Below are 12,140 nucleotides of genomic sequence, written 5' to 3'. Positions count from 1 at the left end.
TTAGAATCCAGCCTGCCCTGAATTTTCTTCCTCAGTGGAATCAAGCTTCAATAAATTCCTGCTTGAGTTACATAGGACGCTTGACATCTGAGTTTAACCTCATTAAAAATGCAGAATTTGGGTAGAAAATAGGTAACCAGTGAACATAACTCATGGGAAATAACTCTTGACAATGCAAATGACATTGTGCTACAGAAAGTCACTTTTTTTAGAAAAAGATATTTTACATCACTGCCACTTTCATTTATTATGAAGAACAGAAACATGTTAACATCACAAAAGTATGTTTCAGTTTATAATTTAAATTAAAAAAGGAATAATTGCCCAATTAGGTTGGAAGTGTTTTATTACTTCTTTGAAACCATCTGCCATGATAAAATGTCAAAAGCACCGGTCAAGACAGAAATAAATAACACGATCTCATGTTAGAGAGAAAGTTGCAAATACAGTATATTAAATTATAGCAATTTGCTGCTTCACACCCAGTGATGCAGCCAGCACGAGGGAGACAGTAGTTTTACTCACGATCATTGAAAGATCTATCACCAGAACAGGGGAGCTGCACACCCAACACAAGCCTCATTCTTCCTTTCACCAATTTGCTTCATGAATTCCATGAAGAGTTTGAACTGGCAGTTTTGGTGGTTCAACATCCCCTTTCTCTAGAGGTAACCAGAGTGGTACAAAGCTTTTCATAAGCCCCACAAAAAGCCAAGGCTTTCATGTTTTTGCAGTCTTTGCTTTCAGGTCCATCCCCTGAAAATGGTCAGTTTAAAGCCACCTCTCGAGTCCTCTTTAGCACAAAGTAAAGAAACTCGGGGCAGGCAACAGATGCAACTTCAGTATCACAGTGTTTTGAAACTGCACTTCTGGGGCTTGGAGCAGAGCAAGTCTATGGGGAGCACTTAGTCAAAAAATGAAGTTACAGTCCCTTTGCGAAAAAAAAAAGAACCCCAAAAATATATAAAAGCAATATTAAAAATATTAAGACAAGGCCTCTACAATTGCACACCACTTCAGGCCTGAATTAAATTAAGAGTACTCTATTACTTATATGTTGCCTTAATTCCTCTTGTATGGCCTGCAGCAAAGTTTTCCACTGAAAAAAGCAGTGAAAGCTCCAAATTCTCCACTGAAGGCCTTGTAACATGTCACTTGCATGACATCTCCCATGGTCAGTAAAAGACCACAAACACATCCTCTCCTAGGCAAACATTTGAAAGAGAATTTTCTGTCAGGGAAAATTGATGTATCTACTGTAGTGAAGCCACTTTTTATACAAAAAACATAACCCATATAGACAAATGCAATGTAAAATAAACAACTTATACAGCAGCTACAGTTTGAAAGATCCAAGACCCACTGCAGCAGACCAGAGAGATTCTCTTTTTGGGTTTCCACTCCATTGTTTTCACTGCTTTAATGTGATGTCTGTACTTTAAACTACGAAAATATTGCATGAAAAAAAAAATTATCATCCCAATGAAGGAAAATCATTCCCATGATTACTCAAGCTCAGAAAATTTTTTAATTAACTAAACATGTTAAATTATGCCTGTGATTACATCTTGCTATTTACAAGATCAAGTACCACTGATTCTTAGTAATGGTGCAGTATCTAAATTAAGATCACAGGGGTTGGATTACGTTTTGGTTGCTAAAAGCTTTCCTTTTTAGCTGTCTGTCCAGTTCTGTGGAGTTATTGAGTCTGGAAGAAAGGGCATTCAGTTAAAAAATTTTGTGTCTCAACAAATTTTACATCAAGATCAATTTTTGATATCCAGTCCCATGGTTTAAATTTGAAGCCTGCAACAATTATGGCATAAGAATATAGAAGACAACACATTTTTGTTCACAGTAACACACTAATTACTGTAGTCACTGGTAAACTTCAATTTTTAATTATTCTTAAGTACTGTGTTTCAAAATACCTCTGCATAGAGCACCAATTTTTTTTTGTGTGTGGGAGCATCAAATTTCCTGACATTTTCCATATAATCCTTACAAACACCTCACAGATCACCAAACTTGTACTCTGAAGAATTCTACAGAAACATTGCACAGACGTTGTACCACAAGGGCTCGTACATTCAAAGGCAGCTTTCTGGAGTGCAGGTCCATCCATTCACATTGGGAAAAAAGTTCACAGAAACTCCAAAAATGAGAAAATGAAGCGAAACTTAGTGTGACTTTACACCAATAAGAACAACAATAAGGACAATTACTATAACAAACAAAATTAAAATAACGAGCATCTTCCGATTCTTCTTTTGATATTGCTCTGCCTATAAAACAGAGAGGGAAGAGTTAATAATTAGATTTCTGCAAGGCTGCAGTACAGACTCTTGTTTAGTTTAAGAAGGCAATTCCCACACAATAACTCTGATCTGCACCAGAAGCTCCAGGGAAGGTAAATGTGCACTGAAGTCACATACTTGAAGGACATTAAAATTCACAACAAACTTCCTTTTTTAATAGGCACATTTGTTGTAGTTGGTCAGCTGTTCCATTTAATTTCAGTTAGAACTGAAAGCTTGATTTTTGACTTGGTTCTCAAGATTTCTGCTTCACTCCTAACCATATTTTGTCATCCCTCTGTTCCTTTTCCCAGAGGAATTAATAAGGTACAACACAGAGAAAACTCTCCAAAAGCCAAATGAAAGTCTACTAATAGAAGCTAAACAAAACAAAGCTTGTATTTTGTTTTTAATTAATAAAGCCTTCAAAATAAAACCAAAACAAAACAACCACAAAACTCTGATGTGCTGAGATCAATGCTTTAAAAACTTTTCAGGTGTTCATAGCAAAAGCTTCACCTTAAAGCAAGAGGTCAGACCTGACATCTAACAAGTGTCAGATATTAAGAGAAAACATTAATAATTATTCTTTCTGCTCACATGATTGAGATAATGTTTTCAAACTAAAATCTGCAGTGAGGTAGCCACTAACCAGCCTTATTCCCAAGTTCCTGGCTTTTCAAACAGAGAAGGAACTGCAGGCAGGTCCCACCAGGTCAGCAATATAAATATCAAAGAACATTGGTTGGATGCCCAGAAAGTAATTTAAGAAATTAACTGGAGGCATCAAGCATGACATTAACAGAAGTTATATGGAAAGCTCCTCTGCAGTACAGCTGGACATTTCATACTGTACAGAAGGAATTTCTAAAAGGGACAATTTCCAATTGAAAACTGACTGAATAACTTAATAGCTATTAAATTATAAAAGCTTATTAGACATGCAAAATGGCTTAAGTATTGCATCAGCTTACCTTATGCAGTTGTTTTAGACCCTCTTCAGTTTTCATACATGACTGTTCAATATTATAGTCAATTCTATCTAGAACTGTTCCCTAAATAAAATGGAGAAAACAAGCACCAAATTGAACCTAAATGAACTTTGTAAAGCAAATGTTATCATAAGCAGCAGAGTAATTAACGACACTCACAGCAAACAGCTATGAACTATGTAAACAATGAACTTTTATAGAACCAGTTGGGCCTTTATTAAACAACTTCCTTGCTCAGTTCCTAATAGCAGCTCTGTCACCATCTCACATCACATCTCTAAAAATCACCTTGATTCCAGACCAGGTGCTTTTGGCTGACATATTTACCATAAACTGAATCTGTGGGAGAAATAACCAAGAGAACTTTGGCTTTCTATGGTATATTCTTTTTTTTTTTTTAAAGTCTAACCCACATTATCAGTTGAATTTTTATTCACTTATTTTCATTAATTCAACTTGCGGCCGATTTCAAGCAGAGGAAACCTTAGCATGAAGAAGTAAACTAGAAAAAGTGAGTCTGGAAGCCTTCACACTACATGGAATGTGCCATTTCTTACTGACACTGTGCTGTCAATGTACCTGTTCTACTATCATTGCTCCCAGGTCCCTAAATATTTCGTTGAGATCGGAGATTGACTGCACAATCTGACGGATCTCTCGCTCCCTCTCTTCCACCATCAGTGTGTTCTGCTCCACCAATGCCAGCTGGTCATCTGTAAATCCCTGTTGAAATACAAGATTTACACATTGAACTAATATTAACAGTATGAAAATATTAGAAATAATTAAAAGGATAACAAAATTTCATAACTCAGACATCTATAATCTGAGAAAATGCAATTAATATTGAATGTGTGTAATAACATCTTAACTTACTCTATCATAAAGTGTATCATCCTCCCCATCATCCATCAGTGGGACTGAGGTGTCAAAGAAGTGTTTGGACCTTTCTTCTCTATTCTTCATACCTGTAAAAGACAAACTGTGTCTGAGTGTGATATTTAAGCACACTATAATCAGGGTAAGGTCTGAAACACCAGACAGAAGAGCACAGAAAAGAAAATCTGGGTAGTAAATGACATAAATCACAATATTTAAATTTTAACTGTCAGGCTCACTATTTAACACAAGCATAACAAATTCAACCAGATTTGCAAGACTGATTAAATCAGTGATTTTTAAGTTTTTATGCTCCATGAAGTTAAAAAATTAGGAAAGTTAAGAGCCCTAAAGTGTGATAACTCCAGGCTATTTTGTAACAAATTTTCTTATGAACACTCCTTGTCTGAACTGTGATCTTCAGTTCCACCTTTGCCATTTACACCACAGGAGGAAGAAATATCAATATTAAATTTGAAAATAAATGTTTGTGCGTTTCTTTCAAGATTAAAATAATCTGACTCATGCTAAAACAGAATCTAACAAAATTTTACTTTTAAACAGAAATGGTTCCATTTCCAATTTATCACAGACTAGCTCTTAAGCTTTATCCATCACAGCCTGCCATCTGCAGCAGGTATCAGTGGATGCTTTACCAGTGTAACAGATGCAGCTTTGCAAACAACAATTTGAGAAGCAAAATGCATTAAAAATATGGATGGATGAAATATGGTTTTGTTGATACACTCAATATGACATTTCTTCTTTAGCAACAAGAAAAAGAAGTAGAACAAAGCAGTTTGAACATGGGTTGTGAACCAGAAACTCTCCAGTTCTAACCTCCAGTTAGTCCTGTGTGCATCATTTAACCCTTCTGTGCTTCAGTTTTCCCAACCAAGACAATAAGCACACCTCAGTGAGTGCTTTCCAGAGAAGGGGCCCATGCATTACTATTCCATCTCTTATGCTTACGTTTGAGATAGTCAGACTGTGCATGCCTAAAGTTGGTGGAGAGGTCCTGAAGGGACTGTGCTAAGGAAGACACTACATTCCTGAGAACACGTGCTTCTTGTTCTGTACAAGTACGTGACCTGCTCTGCAACACCTGGACTGCTCTCTGACATCTGTGGAATAACTGAGAAAACAACTCCATTAGTGGAAAAACATACAGCAGCACACACCTTAAATAGCACATGGCAGAAGTGCCACATTGAAGACTAATATTTTGATTTCTACATTTTTAAAAGTAATTGTAAAACTTGCCCTGTGTCGTGTTTAAAAAGATATGGAACCAGAACATGAATGAAGAAATAACTTCAAGCTAACAAGGTAGCAGATTAACACAACTCCCTCTGATCATTTGTTTCGTTATAATTAGCAGGACTGCAAGCCTCAGAATAGACATCTGCAGATACAGATTTCTCTGAGATAACTGTAAATTTGAATAATCTGCCAATCCTGTTCCAAGCAGAAAATCAAACAGGTAAGGGGAAGAACAGGGAAGTTTAAATGACTTGTTGGGAAGTTCAGAGCTGAGCCCACAACTTCTGGATTGCTCCAACACAGATCACAAAACAGAGCAAACCACTGCCTCATCCTAATGCATGGAAGATGTGCAGACTGGAGCTTTAGGACACAAAGCACTCTGTACCTGTGTGATCTCCTGGGTTGTTATTTCTATTGCCCGTTCCTCTTCACTGCTGTCATCCAGTGTGGGTCTGTTTAGATGTTTATCATGAAGACTGGCTAATTCTTTCATCTTCTGTTTAACCCTGGCAATATCATATTGAATCTAAAACAGAAAGTCCAACAGGAAGAAAGGGAATTAATTCAAGCTTCAGGGGAAAAGGTTCTGATAAATGTTAGACAAAAATCACTGAGAGAAATCTGTAACATTAAAGGCAGACCAAATATTATTAAAAGCCACATAAAAAGCTGACTAAGAAACTGAATACTCTTAAAAGACTTTGAGTTTGCTACTTTTTTACACCTACTCATTAATCTTAGACAAGACTGCTGCTTTCAAATATGCTTCATTAAGTAGGAATAATATTTTTATAATTACACAGCATCAGAGCATGAAGATTTAGTCAATTTCCAAAAAAAAAAAAAAAATTCAGCTCACACCTTCAACTCTGTCAGAAATTGAACAGTGTCAACTCAGCAGCAGAAGTTAAATGCCATGTTTTCAATCAAGTAATTAAAAATAAATCTGTAAGGATGATTATGATAGCAGTAAAAAGGAGACTAAGCATCTTTCTGCAACAATGGGTTCTGTCCACACAAACTGATGAGCCAACATGTGTTCTGAGTGTACATTTTAAAAAAAAGGATTTTCTGAAAGTCAGAAATAGTTTCACACTCCAAATACTGGAAAAGGTTTTTAATTGGATGCTTCCAGAATCATTCCCTTGTGTTTGTCCAAATATTTCCATAACTTCCAAGGCATTCAGACTGCAGAGGTAGGAAAGTTCTCCTGCTAGAGGACACTAATGTTTCCTGTTTTCAAAGACTGAACTGCTCATCTCCACCATTTTACAGTCTATTCAACTGGACTCCTCAGCAGCTTCAAACAAAAATTCAAACTAAAATTCTTATTTGAATCTTTCTTCCAATGCCATTTCTGCTACAAAACTGATGGAATGTGAGTGCCAGCACTATCAAACCCCTCTGTGGGAAGTGCAGCTGTGTGCTGGATGTGCCAGAGCCCAGCACTCACCTCGTCTGCCCCATCCACCCATTTGGGAGGCAAGCGCTTGGTCACTCCGATGGCAGCCTCGGGATCCAGGCTGATCCCCGACACCAGGGCCATGCGGTCATCAGCCAGCTGCACAGGACAGAAAACACATTAGCTGCCTTCTCATTACATCCAAATCCTTGAGCAGCAGACAAAGTGAGTGTATGCCTCCTGTGGAAATGAACCTCAGAGATGTGTTTGATCAAGTATCTCATCTACTGGTTTGTCCCTCTGTGCTAATGACCTACACCCTCCCCTTCCTACAGCATCTGAAAGCTTAGAGTCACTCTTACAATAAATTCTTAGCAGATTTTCCAGGAGGAAAGATGGTATTGCAGTGAGAATTCAAGTAACTCTCATGTTAGTACATTTCTATCAGACAACAATTCACAGCCAGTGCTGTAGCACAGTTTGGCAAGTTTGAAAAGAGCACACGGGAAAATCTCAGAAAAAACATTTATGATAACTGTTTGTTCTCAATGTTATTTTGAAGAACAAACACTCTGGCAAACTGCCATGCAACTCAAATGGTTAAATTACTTAGTGATAATTAAATTGTGCTAAACACAACTAGCCAAGGCAGTACTGGAGATGATCAGCAATGATACTCTTACAATATTAACTGATTACTTGGGAAAGCTTTCATACAAACACTTCCCTTCCTAGTTTCTCCCAAATTTGTAATTTTCCTTTATCAGGCCTGGAAAGTTCTGTGGTTCCCTACCCCATCTCTTTTTAAAAAACAATTCCCCTTCCTTCTAAGCAACTCTTTCTTGAAAGCAATTTGTTTATCCCTGACCTTATTTCCTGATCAATAAAGTTTGCATAATTTATGCACATGAAGAATAGTTAATGCCTTCACTGTGCAAAGTCACTCCGCCCCACGTGTACACAGTAAGTCAGATTGGTTCATACATTTATCTATTCACAATATAACATCACAAAATGCTTCATTTCTCTGTGCAGACTGTCCTACTGTGCACTGACACTTCATCCTTTACAATGAAATTCTATAAACTAGAAGAATAAAGAAAAAATATTTTAGCTCAGTAATGCAGGTTTGATGCACCATGACAGAATAAAATGTGAAAAACAATACCTCATCCAGCTCCTGAAGTGATTTGTGGATCCCATCAGCCCCATCCAGTTAGAGACAGCAAAAGATAAAAGGGAAAAAAGAGACATAGGACAGATATAGGGCATGGTCAGTTGAGAAAATACTGATTTATTTTTAAAGTATGATGGTTTACCAAGAACAAACAAACTGGCTTTTAAGACAGGGTTAATCAATAAATACATCATGATATTGCATTTTAAGTCAGCATTTTGCTTAGTGCACCAACTTTTGAAAGAAATATTTCAGTTCCTTGGTAAACAGCAAGAACATAAGTAATCAAGTGCAAAGCTTGGTTTGTTTTACAAAGTAATTGTACATGAACTTTCTAAATACTGAAATGTCAGGCAGAAAATCTGCAATAGAATACAGTGAAGAATGACAGCAAGGGCAGTCTGACTGCAGCACTCAGCATCCACTGGGTTTCATTATGATTGGAGGGGGCACAGAGAAGCTTTTGTAGGACATTTATTGACAAGCACCCCAGTTCTCAATCAGACAGCAAAAGACAAAATGCAAAAGCAAATGGTCAGTCACTTCTGTACACACTTGAGCTGTACTCTGCTTTCAGGGAACATTAATCCTGCAGGGATCTGAAAAAATACACAAGGACACAAATCTGCACCTTCCCTGTTCACCAGTCCTTGCACTGGGGAGGGCATGTATGAGCAAAAGGAAATTTCACTCCAAGATTCACAAAGTCAGACCTAAAACTGGACAAAATACCTGTGGTTTAACAAAGCAGCATCAGGTGATCATCTCTTATGAGATTGCCCAAGCTTTTGGAAGAGGACTCTGCTGTTCAAGATGCTGCTTTGATTGTCTGACTTTAGGAATGCAATTCTTGACAGAGAGTCAAAGCAAAGGATTTCTCAAGGAGAAAGCTGGAGATGAAATAAGGGAAGCTGAAGTACTGAGGGCTGGAATTTGCCACCCTGCCCTGCTGGCACACAGCAGCTCTGCCTGGGGGCACCACCCAAGGGAAACCTGCAACTCTGACAGTGACAGGCACCTGAAACAAGAAACACATGCAGCTCACACTGACAACTCCACACCTCTTGCTGAAACAGTTCACTTGTAGTGACTGTGGGACTCTGAAATGCCCACCAGGGTCAAAAGTTACTCCTTTCACCCATCTGCACAGATGGACAGTTCCCAGTCTCTGAGAGCCTTCAGTGCATTTGAGTGAGCAGTCCAGCAAAAACCTTCAATTAATGTTAACAAACACTGCAATAAATATTTGATGCAGGTGCTAAACGTTATTGTACTGGCTGCTGAGTAAAGTGCAGCTTCATTGCTCAGAAGTAGTGAGTTCAAAATATCACTACTTTTTCTAGGTACTATTTTAAAAAACCCAAGGATCTACAGAAGTGACTTAAAAAAAAATGAACAAGGACTAAATGCAGAGCCAAAGTACACATGTAAAATACAAGTTACTATTGACATTTCCTGTTCTGCAAATGCAATTTGATACACAGCTTTTATTAGACACAGGTATAATAAAGTTAGCAAGGAACAAAGACCATTGACAGCAACAGGAAGCACTGCTTTTCATAACAAAAATGTGTTAATGTAAAGCTATTTAGAGTGATGAGACTGCCAGCAGATATTTTCTGGTGGCTATGACAAATAAATGATGAGTTTAAACAGAAAGTGGAAAACCTGAGTAGAGTTGAGCTGCCAAGGAGCCCATCATAGTCTGACTAGCTCAAAACCTACAAAAAGTCACAGAAACTGCCTCTGAACCAGTAACTCTTCGTAGTTTTTGTAAGGAGGAGTTACACTAGAATGTACTGACTCCCCTCTCTCACAGAGAGAGTATGATTCGTATTTAGGGATAAATAAAAAGGGCAATGAACATCAGAGCAAGTTATGGAGAAATATAAGCAATGGTAATAAACTACACTAGTGTATTTAACAGTGCCCACAGTGAGGTGAATAGAAGAGTTCTGCTTTATGAATTTATTTCTTTTTGGAGGTAAGGAGGCATCACTGACCTCCTGTCAATGCTAACACGAAGCTGTCAGAACAGTGACTGATTTATTATGCACGCAGCAAACAGAGATGCGAACAGCACAGGCAGATCTCTTCTATTCCTTTAACGTGAAGGAGTGGGAAAATAGGAATCAACAGGGTGGGGAAGGAGAGGCAGAGGGAGGAAGGTCGGGAGACGGGGGGTTTGAGGAGAGGGTTCAGGGGAAGGGGAACCGGGGCGGGTGAGGCCGGGGCGGGGCACGGCCGCCCGGCAGCCCGGGGCGCGGCGAGTACAGAAGGATGAAGGGAGGAGACTCACCGCAGCAGCCATGCTACGTGAATTCAGAGGGCTGGAGGAGCCGAAACTACTCACTTGCTCGGCCAGCAGCTGCCGGCTCTGCACCGCGTTGTTCCGCAACAACAAGAACGCGTCCGTGAGACGCCGGGTGGCCATGGCCCCCCGCCCCGCCGGGCCCGAGCCCGGCCCGGGGCCCGCGGCACACGCGGCGGCCGCCCCTCGGAGGGTCGGGGCGGAGACCCGTCAGAGGGCCGTGAGCGGGACCGCTCAGAGGGCCGGGGCCGGGACTGCCCTGGGCGGGACCGGGACCCCCCAGCCCGGGTCCCCGCGGCCGCCGGGCGCCGCCATCGCCCCGGCCCGCACCGGCACTTCCGCGTTGTGCAGCACCCGCCGCCTTCCGGCCGCCCGCCCGCCCGCTCCGCCCGGCACCGCGACCGCGACAACAGAGTTCCGGTGCTCCGGGGGCCGGGCAGCGACACCCGCGTCCGTGTCCGTGTCCCTGTCCGTGTCCGTGTCCCTGTCCGTGTCCGTGTCCCTGTCCGTGTCCGTGTCCCTGTCCATCCACACGGCCATGCCCATGTCCATGCCTGTGTCCATCCACATACCCATGCCCATGTCCATCCACACGGCCATCCCTTTGTTCATCCACATGGCCATCCCCATGTTCATTCACACTGCCATGCCCATGTCCGCGTCCATCCACACAGCCATCCCTGTGTCCTTCTCCATCCACATGGCCGTCCCCATGTCCATGTCCATCCCCATGTCCATCTTCAGGTTCTTCTCCAGTCCATCCCTACATCCATCCCGTCCAACCTCATGTCCATCCCCACATCCATTTCCATGTCCAGTCCTACATCAGCCCCACGTTCATTCCCCGTGTCCATGCCCCATCCATCCCACATCCATTCCCACACCTATCCCCAGTCCAACCCTTCATCCATCCCACATCCATTCCCACACCTATCCCCAGTCCAACCCTTCATCCATCCCCACATCCGTGCCCACATTCCAATTGGTTTCTTTCTTCTGAATCCCTCCCACCCTCTCCTTGCCATTTCCTTTACTTCCATTCAATTTTGTTTTTGAAACAACCACACGTGGCTTTGTTTTTTTCTTTTTTTGATCCCAACCATTCAAATCCCAGGGTGTTCCCTGAAAATGAATAAACCATCAAAAACAACGACAAGGGGTTTGACTTTTCAGAAGAGACTTTTCAGCATGGTGACTAAGATAACTTTTTGCAACTGCTTTATCAGTCCCAGTGAGGGACAGATGTGACACGAGGCTGGGCTCCCTCCAGTGCATCCCATGCCTTTATTCCAAGGGATATCTGACAAATCCCCCATGGAATCAGCATGGTCACTGCCCAGCACAACCAGGGGAGCTGCTGCCCATGGATCATCAGGAGAATCCCTTGCTTAAGCCCTCCAAACACCCTCCCAAACCAGCCAGTATTTACACATGTGGTAGAACAGGGACTGTAATCACAACCACATTTTCTGGAAATGTTATCTCGTTTTATTTAACCGCCTGGGCAAACTTGTACTGTGAAAAATAGGGGGGAAAAAAATTCCCTCTGCTATTATAAGATATTTGGGGAGTTTTCTTGAGCAGCTCTTCTGCCTCAGTGGGAGAGACCTGAAACTTGGAATTTAGCAAGGAAATAAGCTTGAGCCATACAAGGCCTAGCACACGCATTTCATTCTTCGTGGTCTGGTGAAATCTGCTTTCACTTTGGCTGCCTGACAAAGGCTTTTAAAATATATGTGTGTGCTTCATTTCTTCATGCTAATTTTTAATCTACTGTAACAATTTTTATACTATGAGAACAGCTAATGACCTTCCT

General features: G+C 40.9%; 1 protein-coding gene across 3 annotated transcripts; it reads right to left on the bottom strand.

Moving 5' to 3' along the window:
- Positions 1 to 328: 328 nt before the first annotated feature.
- On the bottom strand, positions 329 to 10,694 carry STX16 (syntaxin 16). Of its 3 annotated transcripts, none has more exons than XM_033075099.1 (9): positions 10,367 to 10,664; positions 8,005 to 8,016; positions 6,888 to 6,995; positions 5,820 to 5,960; positions 5,141 to 5,303; positions 4,166 to 4,257; positions 3,869 to 4,012; positions 3,272 to 3,352; positions 329 to 2,285 (listed from the first exon to the last, which is right to left on the bottom strand). In XM_033075099.1, the coding sequence occupies exons 1-9, from the start codon at positions 10,445 to 10,447 to the stop codon at positions 2,181 to 2,183; spliced, it is 927 nt and encodes a 308-aa protein (XP_032930990.1). In that variant the 5' UTR covers positions 10,448 to 10,664; the 3' UTR covers positions 329 to 2,180. The 3 variants fall into 3 exon arrangements, with proteins under 3 accessions (XP_032930990.1, XP_032930989.1, XP_032930991.1); XM_033075098.1 differs by having other exon boundaries at positions 10,313 to 10,485; XM_033075100.1 differs by lacking the exon at positions 8,005 to 8,016 and having other exon boundaries at positions 10,367 to 10,694.
- Positions 10,695 to 12,140: the final 1,446 nt, after the last annotated feature.

The sequence above is a fragment of the Catharus ustulatus genome, chromosome 17 (genome assembly GCF_009819885.2).
Source record: "Catharus ustulatus isolate bCatUst1 chromosome 17, bCatUst1.pri.v2, whole genome shotgun sequence".
Taxonomy (NCBI): domain Eukaryota; kingdom Metazoa; phylum Chordata; class Aves; order Passeriformes; family Turdidae; genus Catharus; species Catharus ustulatus.
The sequence above is the reverse complement of the archived record's forward strand: the minus strand, read 5'-3'. Positions and strand labels throughout refer to the sequence as shown.

Excerpts from the sequence above, each read along its gene's own strand:
- STX16 (XM_033075098.1), bottom strand. The coding sequence starts at position 10,447 with ATGGCCACCCGGCGTCTCACGGACGCGTTCTTGTTGTTGCGGAACAAC. Across the intron at positions 5,304-5,819 it reads CAACCCAGGAGATCACACAG|TTATTCCACAGATGTCAGAG; the intron begins GTACAGAGTGCT and ends TTGTTTTCTCAG. Across the intron at positions 4,258-5,140 it reads ACAGTCTGACTATCTCAAAC|GTATGAAGAATAGAGAAGAA; the intron begins GTAAGCATAAGA and ends TGTCTTTTACAG.